Source organism: Rhinolophus sinicus, chromosome 7 (assembly GCF_057876585.1).
Source record: "Rhinolophus sinicus isolate RSI-liver-muscle chromosome 7, RSI-T2T, whole genome shotgun sequence".
Classification (NCBI taxonomy): domain Eukaryota; kingdom Metazoa; phylum Chordata; class Mammalia; order Chiroptera; family Rhinolophidae; genus Rhinolophus; species Rhinolophus sinicus.
In genome coordinates this window covers 56451196-56468461 of record NC_142507.1, presented here as the reverse complement: position 1 = coordinate 56468461, position 17266 = coordinate 56451196, and the positions used below count along the sequence as shown (strand labels likewise).

Here is a 17266-nt window from a genome sequence, read left to right as displayed (position 1 = left end):
GTTCATGTAGTTACATCAGATATGAAATTACTTAGAATAATTGCTAATATTGGTCTTGGTGCATTTAGAAAATCTACAAAAACCTTGGAAGATCTCCAAATGATCTCAATTCAAATAGAGAAATCAAGAAATTGACGTGAAATGAGCCTTCCTGAAGTTAAATGAGGCTAAGAAAATCAGTTGGCCAATCACATATAGCGCGCGCCTTTTCAAAAAGATCAAAAGAAAGCCAGTTTCAGGTGCCAGAATTTAACATTTTTAGTCAGCAAACAAGATACATCGTAATATTTATATTAAATTCTGCCGAGAAAAGGCAAGAACATTGTAAAGAAACGACACGAAAACAGTAGAGGGGAGAAAGGATTGAAAAGTTGCAAGGAAGGGTGGCAGGAAGATGTTAATTTTCCGTCTGAACACATCGGTGGCTCATGTGATCAGGAAGGGGGCGCCGCTTCCAATACCGTCCCCGCGAGCCGTGATGGACAGATGGCCGGCCCAATCAGAGCGGTACTCTCGTTATATATGCTGCTGCAGGCTGCTGCCTTCAGGAGTAGCTTTCTGGTCTCCGAGGTCGCTATGGCACGTACCAAGCAGACCGCGCGCAAGTCCACCGGCGGGAAGGCGCCGCGCAAGCAGCTGGCCACCAAGGCGGCCCGCAAGAGCGCCCCGGCCACCGGCGGCGTCAAGAAGCCGCATCGCTACCGGCCGGGCACGGTGGCGCTGCGCGAGATCCGGCGCTACCAGAAATCCACGGAGCTGCTGATCCGCAAGCTGCCCTTCCAGCGGCTGGTGCGCGAGATCGCGCAGGACTTCAAGACGGACCTGCGCTTCCAGAGCTCGGCCGTCATGGCGCTGCAGGAGGCGTGCGAGGCGTACCTGGTGGGGCTGTTCGAGGACACCAACCTGTGCGCCATCCACGCCAAGCGCGTCACCATCATGCCCAAGGACATCCAGCTCGCGCGCCGCATCCGCGGGGAACGGGCCTAAGTCTCTTTCCTCAGTTAGCGTCCCCTGCCCCCAAAGGCTCTTTTCAGAGCCACTTCCGTTCTCACCGAGAGTGGCTGTTGCACTAAGGTTTGGCCGCTAACGACACTCGGAGGGCAGACTTGACGGAAATGGGTAATAGATGGCCGGGTTCCCACTCAAACCACGGCTACTTCATGTTCCTCACAGAGTGTAGGTTTAACTGGGATTCCAATGCCTCATGTATTGTGTGCGCTAAACGGCTCCTTAACGGTAAAGCAACAGTTTTTCCGCCGCGATAGCGACTTATCATTTATATCCTTGAGTAACCCAGTCGTAAAGAAAATCACCAGGAAAGGACCTGTACCAACCAGGTAAGGTGGCATTCAGAGCACCTCCACTTCCTACATTAATCTGGCAGAAGAGGTGTGGTTAATGCTGATTTATCCACATCTCAGGAAGATAAGGATTTCAATAGCATTTACCTTTCAGGATTATTTCTCATTGTTAAGCGGCAGCACCTGGTAACCTACTGGATGTTATGTTAAATGTTTCCCTCCTTCACACCCACTACTCCGAGAGCTGATAGTATAAAATTACTAAAGTAGGCCTCTGGCTTTTATTTGCCAGCTTCCAGGAGCCTGGTCAAGTCCTGAGGAGCGTTCCACAGGCATAAGACTACCAGCACTGATTCAACTCTACTCCGGCTCTTAGAGCAACACATGTGCACACTGAAAAAGGACTGTCCCTGTAATTTTCACTGGTACTTCAGACCATGCTCAATTACTTGAGTCGACTTCTCTGGCAGTTAAGTTCCTTACAAGTGCTTTTCTTCAGTTCTCTTGACAGGCTAGTGCCTCAATTTATACTTACTGCCAACTTGTGTACAGTTGGTGTACATTATCCTTTTAATACAAAAAAAGGAAAACAATACATTGCTCATCTAAGCATTCCAGACTACCTGACAAACTGGCTGTGTACATTGTCATTTCTGCCCGTCAAGTTTGTGAAACAAGTCCTTCCTTACATACTTAGTACCATTTTTTCCTGGAAATTAGGTCACTACTGCAGACGTTACACCATCTGCTTGTGGTCGTGTGTGTTAGGTGCCTGAGTGGGTTTGTGGGGAGGACCTATGGTTACCATATACAGAATTAGGTTGATGCTAATATTTCATCAAATTAAAGTGCTTTTAATTTGAATTAGCCCCTTAAGCTAAAGAAAGTGTTGAGTATCCCCTCTCAGCAATCAGCCTAACTCTGGAAAAGAAGACAAAAAATATTTGGAGAGAAGGGCCCTTCCAGGCCTCACCCCCCACACCCACTCCAATCGAAGGTAATTTGTATACAGACTGGTATTCTTAAGTGTGTAACTACCTTTTCTCCTTCTGGGTTGGGGAACTAAGCTATTAATCGGTCGGGAAGGGCCCACAACGGAGATGGCCGTCTATAGTGATCAATACTTTTGCTGGAGGGGGAGGGCACTCTATCCTGGAAATATGCAGTCAGTATACTTCTCCAAAGTAGTCTTTCACTTGTGATTACATAATTTTACTCGGGGGCAGTGAGTCATTCTAGTTATGTGGACACCGATACACCATGTCTCTCAAAACACCCCATGTGCTGAGCAGCCATGGTCTGGCAGCCTCCCACCTAAGCTCTTTCCGGCCTTTCAACAAGCTTTCATCAGTCCATCAAGGATCCTGGGTTTTGCTATAGGAATGGCACAGAAAAACGAATATTCAGTGACACCAGACCTGACCCATGTTAATGGCTGGGTGGTGATCCAAGTACTAAGATGAGATCACCAGGAAAGCAGTGATGATCTACAAGAATTTCAGGAAGGACTCGATGAATATGTACGTCTGAACTCAGGAGATGAAGTCTGGGATGGACAGAGACTTGGGAGTCATCAGTATAGAAAAGAATTGAAAGCAGAGTTGCCTGCAGAGCTCTTCTGGTTCTTCCCATCTCTTTTAATCTCTGCCTTACTGCCAATATAGAACTTGTCATTTGCTTGCACATATGAAAACCACGAGTCTGCTGATGTTGTAATTCCTATAGTTTCCACTTATTTGCAACTTCCTTAATCCTTAGACCTTACTCTTCCCTCTCCTAATATCCAGTATCTTCTCGTTTGCTATGTGCTTTGCTTGTTACTCCCCATTAGTTTTCTTTGGAGTCTTGCAAAACTATCTTTAATGCATATCTAAGTATGTAATAAATATTTGTTGAAAGCATAAGTACATTGAGCGGAAACCATAGTCTCTGTACCTGCATTTCTTGAAATGGCAAACTGGTTAAGTGGCATAAATATCAAAATGTTTTCCAAAGCCTACAATAAAAACACCTTGCTACAAATATGGAAAACATACCAGAATCTTTGACCTGTATTCTCAAGACAGCCTCTGCTTTATCTAGTACTTTTCACACGGTCCTATTAGTGCCCTTGGAGTCTACTTAGCATTCAGTACCATCATTGCTATGACCAAGTTTGACGACACTGGGACATCTATTCTGGCAGTGGTAACAAATGTCAGATAGTAAGTATCTCCAAGTACTTTTAGTTAGTACATTGAAGACAATCACATCAAAGGTTAAAGATTTATGAGACCTGTAACTTAAGCTACAGCTAACTTCCGGTATGGGCCTGGATGGGCATCTTAAGTAAAGTGAATGATGTTCTAGATTCAATATGACCTTGAAATCAGCCTATTTTAAGATATAAAATGTTAACTTATTTGCAAAGGCTCCTAAATGCCAACTGTGAACTGAGGACAAGGAGGTCAGAGGTCAGGAGCCAAGGCTAGGCCCAAATATGCTGAATAAAGGCAAAATAGTTGAAAGTCACAAATCCTGCTACTTTTTCTGTGACTATAACAGTGGCTCTAAAAAGAGCCTTTTTTGTCCATCTTGGTTCTTACTTAGCCTTGTGGTGGCTCTCGGTCTTCTTGGGCGGGAGCACGGCCTGGATGTTGGGCAGGACGCCGCCCAGCGCGATGGTGACCTTGCCCAGCAGCTTGTTGAGCTCCTCGTCGTTGCGGATGGCCAGCTGCAGGTGGCGGGGGATGATGCGCGTCTTGGCCTTGGCGCGCGCCTTGCCGCCTTGTTTCCGCGTCCAGACTTGACACACACAAGTACGCCGATCTTTCTCTGGCCATAGCCACTTAAAGGAGGCAGGGAATAAAGTCGTGTCTGATTGGTGGGGAGCGCTGCAAACATCACACGGGAACGTGGTCCAATGAGAATCGGTGTGTTTTCAACGCGGAGCTCCATTGGTTTAAGCGAGAGGGCCGTACCTCGGCGCGAAATCACGTTCGCGCCCTGGCACCACTATAAGAAGGGGCGCCCTGGGCAATGCGCTTCAGACCCGACTTGGGCAGGGATTTTTTTGTGTCATGTCTGGACGCGGGAAACAAGGCGGCAAGGCGCGCGCCAAGGCCAAGACGCGCTCGTCGCGGGCCGGCCTGCAGTTCCCCGTGGGCCGCGTGCACCGGCTGCTCCGCAAGGGCAACTACGCCGAGCGGGTCGGGGCCGGCGCGCCCGTGTACCTGGCGGCCGTGCTGGAGTACCTGACGGCCGAGATCCTGGAGCTGGCGGGCAACGCGGCCCGCGACAACAAGAAGACGCGCATCATCCCGCGCCACCTGCAGCTGGCCATCCGCAACGACGAGGAGCTCAACAAGCTGCTGGGCAAGGTCACCATCGCGCAGGGCGGCGTCCTGCCCAACATCCAGGCGGTGCTGCTGCCCAAGAAGACCGAGAGCCACCACAAGGCCAAGGGCAAGTAGAAGGGACCTTACTCGCAGGCAGCTCCAGTAGGTCCAGTCCGAACCAAAGGCTCTTTTCAGAGCCACCCACCTTTTCACTGAAAGCGCTCGTGGCCGTTGTTGGAAAGTGACTCTTAACTGCAATTGGTCGGTAGATGTCAGTAGTTAAATATCCTAGAGTGGTGAAACTGTCCATTTGGAAACTACAACTTAAATAAAAGTTAATATGGTCAATTAAAATGGATACTGAGATACTTTGTCACAGGTAATTAAGACGGTTAGTGCAGCCGGCCCCCAGCGTTAAAAGTGAAGCGCTTAGCCGCCCCGCAGTGAGTGCTGTACAGGGAACGAGATAGAAACTAGGTGGAGACTTCCGAGCCCCGTCTGTTATTTGTAGTGAAGAGCTGGCACTCCAGTTCCTTAACCTATCAGCAGTGTGCACTGGAAATTGAGCTTGGCAGGCGGTTTCAGGAAGTAGCCACTTCAGACAGATTCAGCATCCGGGACCACTCCTCAGTCTGTGTCTCCATAACCACATAATCTCAGCATTAGTTTACTTATGTAAATCTTCAGTGCGTCAAGTGCAGTGACAACCTTGTGGCAAACGTGAAAACACGAACTTAAAATTTGGTGGTGCAAAAACAGACCCAATTCAACTTCCTACCCACCACCCGAAAACAAATCAGAATGTAGCGCGGGGTTTTTAAATGTTTCTTTGTACGTCGTTTTTACTTTAGGATGAGACCTTTGGAAAATCTTTACATTAGGGGCTGAAAGAACCTATCTATGGCTTTACCCCTATGGTTACACTGGTTTACTTGTCACTTTTACTCTACCGATACCTAAAAGCGAAAGAAACATAAGTAGAATCGTAGTGGGTTTGCTTCGTGAATGGGAAGGTCAGCAATCCCGGGAGGGCTGTAGATGTCTGTAGTGCTCAGCTGTTTCAAGAGATATGTGGGTGGCTCTGAAAAGAGCCTTTGGGTTTTGTCGCCTTCTTAAAGACCAGCTTCCTACTTCTTTTTCGGAGCTGCCTTCTTGGCCTTGGTGGCCTTGGGCTTTGCCGACTTGGGCTTGGCGGCTTTGGGTTTGGCCGCTTTAGGCTTAACCGCCTTGGGCTTGGCAGGGCTCTTGGCGGCCTTCTTAGGCTTGGCAGCAGCCTTGGCCTTCTTGGGGCTCTTGGCCACCTTTTTGACGCCGGCGGTAGCAGGCTTCTTTACTTTCTTGGGAGTCTTCTTCACGGCTTTCTTTGCCCCCGCGGCCTTCTTAGGTTTTTTGGGAGTGGACCCTGCCGGCTTCCTGGGCTTGGCGGCGCCCGCCTTCTTCGGTTTGGGCTTCGTCTCGCCAGAGGCCGCCTTCTTGTTGAGCTTGAAGGAGCCCGAGGCGCCGGTGCCCTTGGTCTGCACCAGGGTGCCCTTGCTCACCAGGGTCTTCAGACCCAGCTTGATGCGGCTGTTGTTCTTGTCCACGTCGTAGCCGGCGGCCGCCAGCGCCTTCTTGAGCGCGGCCAGAGACACGCCGCTGCGCTCCTTGGAGGCGGCCACGGCCTTGGTGATGAGCTCGGACACCGGGGGACCCGACGCCTTACGCTTGGCTGCCCCGCCCGCTGCCTTCTTGGTCGCCTTCTTCTTGGCTGGGGCCTTCTCCACAGGCGCCGGGGCGGCCGTCTCAGCAGGAGCGGTTTCCGACATGGCGATGGGAGGAGCTACCACAGAAAGAGACCCAAAAATCCAAAGAGTGAGTTCGCAGTACTGCCTGGCTCGGGCTCCGGCTTATATAAGCCGGGGCTGCTCTGTGATTGGTGGAGCGTCGGATCCACCGCCCTCAGGCGGTCGCCTTTCGCGGTTGGACTCCCAAATTGTGTTTCTTACTCCCAAACATCTGATGAAATTCCAAAAACAACGGTACAGAGTCTGATGCTTTGAAGCTCCAAAGGTGGAAAACAGCTTCCAGGTCCACATACTTGTCTGTGTTTTCATGAATCTTGCGCGACTGATGGAAGATATTTTTTAAAAATCCCTTTAGCTTTCCACAGGAATCCACGAGCTTAGGGCATCCTGCTACTTAGTTGCATCTTGCAACAAATGTCTACTAAGTACCGAGTCAACCTGTGTTCAAAGGCTTTCTCTCTAAGTTTGGTCTTTGATTTTTGCAGGAGGAAAGACCCTGGGCTCCTTGGTTTGGGCATAAACTTTGTTTCTAACTGTAGCAAGTAACACACGCGCAGAGCGCCTGCTTGCCTACAGCCCCACACCAGCCACATAGACATGACTTTAAAAACCGGTTCTGCTTCTTAGGTGTTTCAGTGCCAGTGTCTGTGCTTTGCATCTTGGAAATGTTCGGTTGCCAGAGTGACTTCTACCTTGCAGCAGGAGGAATAACAATTGCTTTGTCTTCAGTTTCCAACGACCTGGATTCAAATTCAAACTTAAATTTGTATGTTTTTGATTGAGATGTGTTCTCTCTTTAGTTCCTAGGGAAATCTGTTAAAATAAGGATGAAAAATGCTTAGCCCAGATAATGTGTCAGAAAACCTCTGACACCTGTTAAAAATTATTCAAGGGCTTCCAGTAGCTCTCAGAAGCACAATCTATTTAGCTCCCATGGGACTATGTCAGGTTTTCCTGCTTTTCCCAATGTCCTCCTTCAAACACCTCAATCCCTGTCAACATTTAACAAATCACAGTCAGGAACACCCTCTTCGCTGAGCAGACAGGAGACATCAATTATTAAGTGATAATAGACCTATATTTTAGAAAAATAATTGGCTACTATAAAAAGGGTGCACTGGGAATTTCCTGAATTCAGGAAAATACAGGAAAACATTAACATTCAAGGGAACTGAGGCAATGACCTTGAGATTGGAATGGAAGATGAAGTTTGCTATTTATTTGGAGGGAAAGTAGGGCAGGGGGTGGATAGGATTTTGTGTCTGGCCTAGATGCTAAGGGAGATCAAATGATGATTTTGCTCTCTAATGCAGTCGATGGTACTCAGTTGTTTCCTGTGAAACACTGGTGAAGCAGCCAACACACTTCTCTCTAGGAGTTCCTGGAATTGAAACTATAGTCAACTATGACCAAACTGTACAGAGGCCTACTTTTGTATGGTCCTCAAGGTAAAGGTGGTTTTTAGATTTTTAAATTGTGTTAGAAAAATGATGTGACACAGATCATACGTGGCCGGCAAAACCTACAATATTTACTATCTGGCACCTATGCTGTGTTTTGAACACATCCACACAGACACAGATCGTGGCATATCGCCACGAGCTTGCCTCTTTCAGAACAATGCAAACGAAGAACTAAAGAAAAGGAGATTTTAACAAGAGAGTGTTCTAACCAATCAATTCTCATTGTTTTAATCACAAAACATTTAGAAGATCCGGGGGGAATCCCTCCATGCTTAAAGGTGCAGGAGAGGGAAGTGTAACAACAAGAGGTACTATACATTGAGCGTTTACAAGGTGCCAGGAATTAATCTCAGGAAGCTGTACAGATTTCCATTCATTCATCACATTTTACAGCTCTGTCAACTAAGGCCTAGAGACAAGATGCGTGACTTGCCAAAGGTTATACAGCTCACTGTTGGCAGATGTTTGAAGGTAGATAGACCTCCTGGTTCTGGGTCTATATGATGGGAAGGTCCTCAAAGGGATGGGGAGAGAACAACCTTTGAAACTTGGAATAAGCAGCATCAAGTTGTCCCTACACCTGAGAGCCACTATAGGAGCGCCAGAATGATTTGTAGTTAGAGGCTTTTGGCCTCATCAGACTTCTCTGAATCAATTCTGAGACTTTTCAAAAAGCTTTCCAAGGAGCCAATGGTTTAGATATAAGCCTCTCTCTGGAAGGGCAAATCCAAAAACGAGAAGGAAGGGAAGGCCCAAATGGCAGACCTGCCAAAGAACAATCAGGAGAAAACCTGCCCTCATAGAACCGCTACCTCCTGAAGTTAGGGTGTGTACCCAAAAACATAAGCAGCAAAATGAGGCACTGACAGCCATGTAATACAAACAGCACGTGAGTAAACTAAACACATGGAAATATGGGACACAGCCATGTTTGCTTAGAAAACTCAGAATTGTGAATGTGGAAACAAGGAAGATTTAAAATGGCGTGCTGGATTTCATCCCTAGTCTGATTCTCTTTAGAAAAACACACAAAAACACTCCATCACAGACAAATACATTTTAAAAACACTTGCACAAGTATTTCTAAATTCTCAGAACCATTGGGAACTCATTTTACATGACAGCTTACAGGTCTCCTCACCCATTCCCCAGTCACATATGCAAAGCCCACAGCATACACTTGCAAACAGTACATTGAAACTGAAAAGGTGTGCTGGCTTCTGCAGCACGTATACTAAAATTGGAAAACAGAAAAGCCCTCAAGATTTTAAACACTCATGGGAACACTTATGTTACAAGAAATCAAGAGGCCTATTTCTGAAGTAATGGCGCTGGAATATTTTAGCTACTTAACTGATTTCCGTTTGCATAATAACCCAGTTAAGTTAGGCTTCTGTAAGGTTTGAGCCAATTTTCATTCAATCACTTCTTGCAGTCGAGGTTGTTTGGATTTTCAAATGACCGAGTCATTGTAATGCCTCTCCACAAACAGCTCCTCACTGCAGAGTATGAGGGACTCGGCAACCGGAACGGTTGTTAGCGTTACAGGACAAGCAGATGGCCGGTCTGGAGTCCATCTTCAAGTGGGCAGCAGTGGCGTGACTTAGTCACCAAGAGCACACCGCAGTTCATATAGGGCTCCCGTGTACTTTTCAGAAGTAACAGCTCTTTTTCGTTGAGAATTGAGGGGCTCTGAAAAGAGCCTTTGGGGCAGGGGACGCTAACTGGGGAAGGAGACTTACGCCCGCTCCCCGCGGATGCGGCGCGCGAGCTGGATGTCCTTGGGCATGATGGTGACGCGCTTGGCGTGGATGGCGCACAGGTTGGTGTCCTCGAACAGCCCCACCAGGTACGCCTCGCACGCCTCCTGCAGCGCCATGACGGCCGAGCTCTGGAAGCGCAGGTCCGTCTTGAAGTCCTGCGCGATCTCGCGCACCAGCCGCTGGAAGGGCAGCTTGCGGATCAGCAGCTCCGTGGACTTCTGGTAGCGCCGGATCTCGCGCAGCGCCACCGTGCCCGGCCGGTAGCGGTGCGGCTTCTTGACGCCGCCGGTGGCCGGCGCGCTCTTGCGGGCCGCCTTGGTGGCCAGCTGCTTGCGCGGCGCCTTCCCGCCGGTGGACTTGCGCGCCGTCTGCTTTGTGCGAGCCATGGGTAAGCAACGCCAATTCCCCAACACTAATGAGAAAGAACCAGCCATCCCAGTATTTATAGGGACACTCCCGCCGCGATTCGACGGTGCCCTATGCCCCTCCCACCCCTCCACCCCACACGGATTAGTTCTTGGTTCAATACTTTCAGGAAGCTTTTCCCCACCTCTACTGCGTTCTTACTGACTGAAAAACCCACTAGGATGCATCAAAAATCCTTAAGAAAATGTCCGGAAAGTTCCTTGCACTTTTAAAAATAAAACGTGTCGTGATTGAATTCTTGACAAAAAGTTTCGTGAACTTGAAAGGGAACTGAGGCACTGAATGGAGGCCTTGAAGTGGTTCCTAATTCCAGCCTCTGTGCGCTGCGCCGGTCCTCTCAAATTGCAGCATTCTTCACATTCGCTGAAAGACCTTCAAACAAGGGTCGGCCAACTTCTGTAAAAGGTCCTGATGGAGTTTAGTCAGAGTCGTAACTACTCTGCCCCTGACAGTGCAGCCGATGTAGATTTGAATCACCTGAGATTTTGCCACTCTATTAGGTGATGGACATGGGGCGGGTCTGGAGCGCATCCTCAAGTGCGGGGGGGGGGGGGGGGAACCAAATGCACTTTTTGTGGCATTACAAAATTGATGTTTCTAAGCGAATTCACAAAGACCACGCTAATGTAACCCGAGGTTGCTGCCCTCCCAAACGAAGGATGTTAAAAATGCCTACAGGTCTTAGGTTTCTTGGGTGGCCCTAAGACGGGACTTTGCGTAATGAAATGGCGGTCTGAAGAACCCAAGAAGCTGTGGGAGCGCCCTGCCGCCGGAGCACGTAGACAACGTCCGGGGTGCGGGGGGGGGGGAAGGTGGCCGAGAGCCGTCTGGGAGCCCCGCGCACAGGCCAGAGATCCTCCTTTGCACATGCAAAGTTAGGCCCGAGTTAGGACACTGGCTCCCGGGTCTGTAACTTACAAGGAGTGGTAACTTACGAAATGCTTGGCCTCAGGCTTAGGGAGGGACCCAGCCTGAGAAATGAGAACCCAGTTCGTGCCATTTAACCCCAAAGACACCGCTTTTGGGGTGACGGCACTCAGCCGGTGCCTGGGGAGAGGGGAGACGGGGAGAGCAAGTGTGTCAATCCTTCCTGACATCGATCGCTGCCAACACATTAGGAATGAACACCCAGCGTTTTGCTGGCAACGTGGGGTTCCTGTGGGCGGCCGGCAGAACGCTCGCAGTTATCTAGTTTGTCCGTTTATTGGACCAAACACGGCGTAACGAGCTCGGCGGCACCTCCAGGGTTTCTCGTTACTGCCGGCTGCCTACTAGGCGGCACCGCGGCCCGTAGTGAATCCCATCACAGGAACCAAGGGCGGTTGGGGACCCTGCCCGAAAGTTAGCGTTTCCATGTTTACCTTCTCCATAGGTAAACCAGAGCTGGCAGAGACGCCTCCGGTTTGCTAATTCCTGCCTGATGCCTCACAAGTTTCTCCCCCGATGTGCCTAAGATTTAGTCACTCCTCTCTGCCCAGGATGGGTGACAACTGTAGTTGCCACCTTCCCGTCTGCAGTTGTCACTGAAAGCACAGTACTGGGATTAAATTCAAATACACGATTACAGAAAGCAGAACTGAAAGCTGCGTACAACTCTTCACAAGAAGCAGTGGGCGGCCCTAAAAAGGGCCTTTGATTTTGCTGCAAAAAGCGAGGTTGGAGGTTCGGACTCAGCCCCCGAAGCCGTAGAGGGTGCGGCCCTGGCGTTTGAGAGCGTAAACCACATCCATGGCCGTGACCGTCTTGCGCTTAGCGTGCTCCGTGTAGGTGACGGCGTCCCGGATCACGTTCTCCAGGAACACCTTCAGCACCCCGCGGGTCTCCTCGTAGATGAGCCCGGAGATGCGCTTGACGCCGCCGCGCCGGGCCAGGCGCCGGATGGCGGGCTTGGTGATGCCCTGGATGTTGTCGCGCAGGACCTTGCGGTGGCGCTTGGCGCCGCCCTTCCCGAGCCCTTTGCCACCTTTACCACGACCAGACATGCTTGCAAGCAGAACAAACACTACTTAGCCAGCCTTGCAGGCAGTCTTTTATACAGTGGTGCCGCGGACCTGTTTGGGAACTCTTCGGGCCAGTTCCATCTGTTCTGGGAGTTGCCAGACCGGAAGCCCTCAGACATATTTTCAGTACAGTGGAAAGAGCGGTGCTTAAACTCCTTGGTTTAGAAAAGCGCCTAATTACCCAAACCCACAGCTAACGTTGTACCAAACCACGAAAAGCCGAAAACTCTTTAAGATCAGGAACAAGACAAGGATGCCCACTTTCAGCACAGTATTGGAATTCCTAGTCATAGCAATCAAACTAACAAAGAAATATAATACATCCAAATTGGAAAGGAAGTAAAACTGTCATTATTTGTTGATGACATACTATAGAGAGAGAACTCGAAGGATTCCACCAAAAAATATCAGAACTGAGAAATGAATTCACTGAAGTAGCATGATACAAAATTAATATTCAGAAATGGGTTTCCGTTTTATACACCAATACAAAATATCAGAAAGAAATTAAGAAAACAATCCCATTTACAATTGCATGAAAAAAATTAACTTCCTAGGAATAAATTGAGGAAAAAGAGCTGTAGTCAGAAAATTATGAGATACTGAAGAAAGAAACTGAAGAAGATACAAATAAATGGAAACGTATACCTGCTCATGGATAGGAAGCGTTAATATTGTTAAGATCTCTCACGCAACACTTGGTATACCCAGATTTCTGATTTTGCCAATCTGGTGTTATACAATATTTCATTGTCTTAATTTGCATTTATCTGTTTACAAGTGAAATTTTAAAATGTTTCATGTAATTGCTAGCCATTCAACTGTCTCCATTTAAAAAAACTGAGACCTTTCTTTCCTTCAAGATAGATGAGAAACTACTACACTCAAGGCATTTTTCTAATACAGAGCTGTCATTCCCATGCACCCTCTTTCAGGCCACTTAGGAGAAAAAAATGAAATGCACCTTCTACCAGTTTCCATCTCAGAAAGTGTCACGTCCAGCACAACATGGGCAGTGAGGGGACGAGAAGGGGCGGCTTTGGGTTAAGTTTTAAGAAAGAAAGAAAAAGAGACTTAATGCAGTTAAATCTCTGAAGTCCAGGGGGTCCCACAGCCTGACAAGAGACTGGAGCCCAGAATCAAGCCAACTGGTGGCTTTTATTGATTATCATACAAGGAAGTAGCATTGTCTTTTCCACGGTCTGTGAATCTCATACATCATACCGGAAAAATGCTTCAAACCAATCACCCTCACCTGTAAACAGCCGAAACAGAAAGTCCCATGATGTCTTAACAATGGTGGCATGTGCCTCCTTAGGGACGAGTCTCTCAGGCTGAAACTTAATTGCAGGGTTAGAGGACAGAGCTGATATTATCGCTCTCATGACTTCTCTCACAATCAGGTGAGAGGGGAAAGCCAGAGTCAGCAGTGGCTTATCCCAGGCAGGGGGAAGGGGAGGCAAGGCCTCTTCCCAGATCTTCCAAGGCAGCTCATTGGGGGACCCCACACGGTTCCGCCTGGCTTGAGTTGTTCCCCCGTGGGTAATCTTACTCGTCACTGGCTGCAAACCATCTTTTGGGGACCAGACAGAGAGACATGAGGTGTAAACATCAGGATAAAACAAAGTCCCAGAAAGGCACAATCTCACAGACTTTTTTTTCCTCAGGGAAAGACACGGGGAGACAGTCGGCTAGGCTGTTGTGTGACAACAAGAAAGTACACTATTTCTAATCTTGTCCAGATAAGAAACCTATTATTCCCAGCAGAGATATATAAACAACCATTTTTCACATTTCAGAACCTCTTTCATGAGAACATCAGTGGGAAAAACTCAGCAGCACGTCCCATTGTAGTGAGTACCCCCTGAGCATCATTTAAAATGAATTCCTGGTGACTGTTTTTACTCTCCTGGTCAATATCCTCTCAGAGGACATAAATTGAAAGCATTTGTTCTCATGTAATTGTTTCAATATCTTTCCTGCCTCCTAAACAGAGAGAGTTCCTGTGATCCAAATTGTATCCAGATTTGGAAGACAAGTTTGGGAAATTTTACCTTGTGAGACAGAAACTAACAGAAATCTTCAGAGAAACAAGCTTGCCCATTAGCAGAAGTGACATCCTTAAAATGAGTTGCTTATGTGTTACTGATCAAATGGGATTGTGTCCTTAAACTCAATGACAAGAGTGACTACTTAATGTAATCTCATAAGATGATTTGGGTATATTTTCCCAAATCTAGGAGAGGTAGGTATACCAAAATAAGATTCGGAGCTGAAATTAAGTTCAATGAGAATTTCTGTGCACCCAATTACATTCTCTGGGGCACTGTCCTAGACAGTTTCATATAACACCACAATTGAACTTTAAAGCAATCTCTTGAGGAAATAAAGTACCCGTTTCATAGTTAAAGAAAATGGCATCTAAAATAACCTGTGACCTAATTGATTGTCAGTCTATATTGGGAAAAAGGAGAGTCACTGAATAATGATTTGTAATGGTTATTTAACAAGTATATCTGACCGTTGGAAATGGTACCTCTGACAGGAGAAGGTTTCCAAACAGAAGGGAGGGAGGGCTATGAGAGAACAAGAAGGGTTCAGCTCCAATGTCTAGCCCAACTTCCTATGCTGAAAATTCCTGTTTGCGAAATACCTGGGCCCTAGCTATGTCTCCCAGTTCCAACATACCTCACAATTTTGTTTTATTAATCAAATTTGACAATAAATGTAAAAAAGCTTTATAAAAAAAGTGAAGGACATATAAATATTGTTTGTTAGTCATTTGCTAGGAAATGTTAAAGAAAAAATTAATGGTATCCTGATTTGTAAATCAATGTCTGGTCACAGGGAAATTGATTTCTTGGGGTCTTACTCATTGCTAGGTGAACTGGAAAAATAAAAAAAGTGGGATTCTTCCCCCCCTCCTAAGTTGATAGCCAGAGGTGACCATATGGGGTGCGTACCCGCAAAGCAACCTTACCTGAGCAGCTACTAGACTTCATCCTCTTTCTACATCCTTAGCAGCACTAAACTGCTCTCCAGCTTCTCTATGGGTAGCAGCAAAAGAAAATCCTGTTAATTACTCAGTAATGACTAAGGCCCATTCCCATCAGGGCAGAATTCCCTGTGGGAAGCTGCAGAACTGTGGGACGTGGTCATCTCATGTACACTAGTGGAGTCAACACAATGACTCCTAACTACTCTTTTTTTCCTATTGCATCAGGTATTAATTGTACTATAATTAACTACCCCAAAAGTTAGCAGCTTAAAAGAGCAGATTTATTATATGGCAGTTTCTGTAGGCTGGGAACCAGAATGGATTAGCTGCATTGCATGGTTCTTGTTCAGGGTCTCTCAAGAAGTAGAGTCAAGCTGTTTGCAAGGGCAACTGGGGGCCTGATGGGGCTGGAGCCGGCTCCCTTAGGTGCTGCTGGGAGTCACTCAGCGGCTGTGGGAGAAGGCATCACGTTCTAATCATGCAAGTCTCACCACAGAGCTGTCAGAGTGTCCTCCCAACATGGCAGCAGGGTCCCCCAGGGCAGTGAACTGAGAGCAAGCAGGAAACACGTACTGGCTAGGGCCTAGTCTCCAGGGTAGCGCCATCGCTATGATTTATGCCACGGGCCTTATTATCTTCACTACAAGCCAGTCTCTGAACCCAGTCCACACTGAAGGAAAGAGGAATTAGGCTCCACTTTTTGAAGGGAAGAGTATCAAAGGATTTTTGGACACTTCCTAAAATCTTTTCTATGCCCAGACAGGCTTCAAATAGAACATGTCTGTACTCACTGATGCAGATGTCCTTCTTGAGGAGGTGAGAGACATTAGAGCAATCCAACTTCTGCTGCCTTTCCCCTTAAAAGAAAACAATCCTTCCTGTCCCAATTTACACACACACACACACACACACACACACACAATTCTCCTTTATTTTCCTACAGCCATTGGAGGCTTATCCTAATCTCCTCCTCCCCTCCTCAGGTTTGTGGAAAGATTTCTGCACTGACATCTACTGGCTTTGTCACCCAATACTCAAGTACCTTTGGAAAAGACAAACATTTCTAGAGCTAGACAGGGATTAACAATGCCCTGTGTAATCCCCGGGAGCTATTGTCAGGTTCACATACAAAAAGAAATGCAAGAGTACTTTGGAAACTGTACAGCTTTATAAAATTGTTGCTGTCAGTATTATACCTACTCTACATACAAGTGGTGACTAAAAAGCATCTGGGATGGAATGCGCAGTGCAGGTGGGAAAGGCTCAGTGGCTACCCGAGGCAGAGTGGGAGCGGTCTTGGGCCTAAATGACCAAATTAGCAACATTCCTTCAACTAGAATGTAATGACACCTGCCCCGTGCCAGGCCTTCATTGTCTGTTCTAGGGTTACAACAGCAAACAACACAATCTTTGGCCTTATAGCATGATATTCTACGTGGAGAGAAAAGGGCAATATTCATTAAATTTTTAAAACAGGTTGAGATGAGAGGAACAGCCCTGGTGGTAGTATTTCATACATGTCATACGTGATCACTCTGCAGGGGAGTGAGGCATAGGACCTCTGGTGGGCTAAGGGGTACTACTGCCACAAATGGCCTCAGTCTGCTACTTCAGGGAGTCACCAAGTGTTGATGGCGTGGTACCTGTGGACGGCTTCTAGTACTTATCTGCACTAGACCCCTGGAAGCTGGCAAAACAAACAAACCTGAGGGCCAATTTGGTAACTTTACAGTATTAGATCTGGGAGTGGTGTGAAAGAAGGTAACACTTCAGATATTATCTTGTAGGGTTACCAGATGCTGCCACTAAACAATGAGAAACAAGCCTCAAAGGGAAATGCTGTCGAAATCCTAGCCTTCCTGGTATGTAGATAATCAGCGTTAACCACAACTGATGCCAGATTAATATGCGAAGTTGGAGGTGCTCTGAACGTTACCAGACGAGGTTATTACAGCTCCTTTCCCGGGGCTTCACTTCACCGCTGGGTTACTCAAGGATGCGGAGACTGTTGCTTTAATTGCCGTGAAGCAGCCCAGTTTCCTCAAGTAGGAACTACCAAGCACACGGTACGTGAGGCCTTGCACTTCCCTTTACGACACTGTATGAGGAAAACGAGGTGCCCGTGGTTTGATCGGGGACCGTTACCAATTGGCCACTTTCCTCAGGTCTGCCCTCCGGCTGCGTCTTTAGCGGCCCAGCCAGTAGTGCAACAGC

The 17266-nt window shown here is 47.5% G+C and overlaps 5 protein-coding genes across 5 annotated transcripts; 2 read left to right on the top strand and 3 right to left on the bottom strand.

Moving 5' to 3' along the window:
• The first annotated feature begins 561 nt into the window (after window positions 1–561).
• On the top strand, window positions 562–3254 carry LOC109435941 (histone H3.1). The gene has a single exon (XM_088799734.1). It carries the CDS (start codon window positions 577–579, stop codon window positions 985–987), a length of 411 nt encoding a protein of 136 aa, XP_088655860.1. The 5' UTR covers window positions 562–576; the 3' UTR covers window positions 988–3254.
• Window positions 3255–4258: 1004 nt separating this feature from the next.
• Window positions 4259–4966, top strand: LOC141568665 (histone H2A type 1). The gene has a single exon (XM_074319183.2). The coding sequence runs from the start codon at window positions 4361–4363 to the stop codon at window positions 4751–4753; it is 393 nt and encodes a 130-aa protein (XP_074175284.1). The 5' UTR covers window positions 4259–4360; the 3' UTR covers window positions 4754–4966.
• A 305-nt stretch (window positions 4967–5271) lies between these two features.
• On the bottom strand, window positions 5272–7372 carry H1-5 (H1.5 linker histone, cluster member). The gene has a single exon (XM_074319178.2). It carries the CDS (start codon window positions 6421–6423, stop codon window positions 5746–5748), a length of 678 nt encoding a protein of 225 aa, XP_074175279.1. The 5' UTR covers window positions 6424–7372; the 3' UTR covers window positions 5272–5745.
• A 693-nt stretch (window positions 7373–8065) lies between these two features.
• On the bottom strand, window positions 8066–10573 carry LOC141568664 (histone H3.1-like). Its single transcript, XM_074319181.2, has one exon. The coding sequence runs from the start codon at window positions 10060–10062 to the stop codon at window positions 9604–9606; it is 459 nt and encodes a 152-aa protein (XP_074175282.1). The 5' UTR covers window positions 10063–10573; the 3' UTR covers window positions 8066–9603.
• Window positions 10574–11661: 1088 nt separating this feature from the next.
• On the bottom strand, window positions 11662–17155 carry LOC109435964 (histone H4). Its single transcript, XM_019714205.3, has one exon. The coding sequence runs from the start codon at window positions 12034–12036 to the stop codon at window positions 11725–11727; it is 312 nt and encodes a 103-aa protein (XP_019569764.1). The 5' UTR covers window positions 12037–17155; the 3' UTR covers window positions 11662–11724.
• Window positions 17156–17266: the final 111 nt, after the last annotated feature.

Bases quoted from the DNA above. Each gene is read 5' to 3' on its own strand.
- H1-5 (XM_074319178.2), bottom strand. From the start codon at position 6,423: ATGTCGGAAACCGCTCCTGCTGAGACGGCCGCCCCGGCGCCTGTGGAG.
- LOC109435964 (XM_019714205.3), bottom strand. From the start codon at position 12,036: ATGTCTGGTCGTGGTAAAGGTGGCAAAGGGCTCGGGAAGGGCGGCGCC.
- LOC141568664 (XM_074319181.2), bottom strand. From the start codon at position 10,062: ATGGCTGGTTCTTTCTCATTAGTGTTGGGGAATTGGCGTTGCTTACCC.
- LOC141568665 (XM_074319183.2), top strand. From the start codon at position 4,361: ATGTCTGGACGCGGGAAACAAGGCGGCAAGGCGCGCGCCAAGGCCAAG.
- LOC109435941 (XM_088799734.1), top strand. From the start codon at position 577: ATGGCACGTACCAAGCAGACCGCGCGCAAGTCCACCGGCGGGAAGGCG.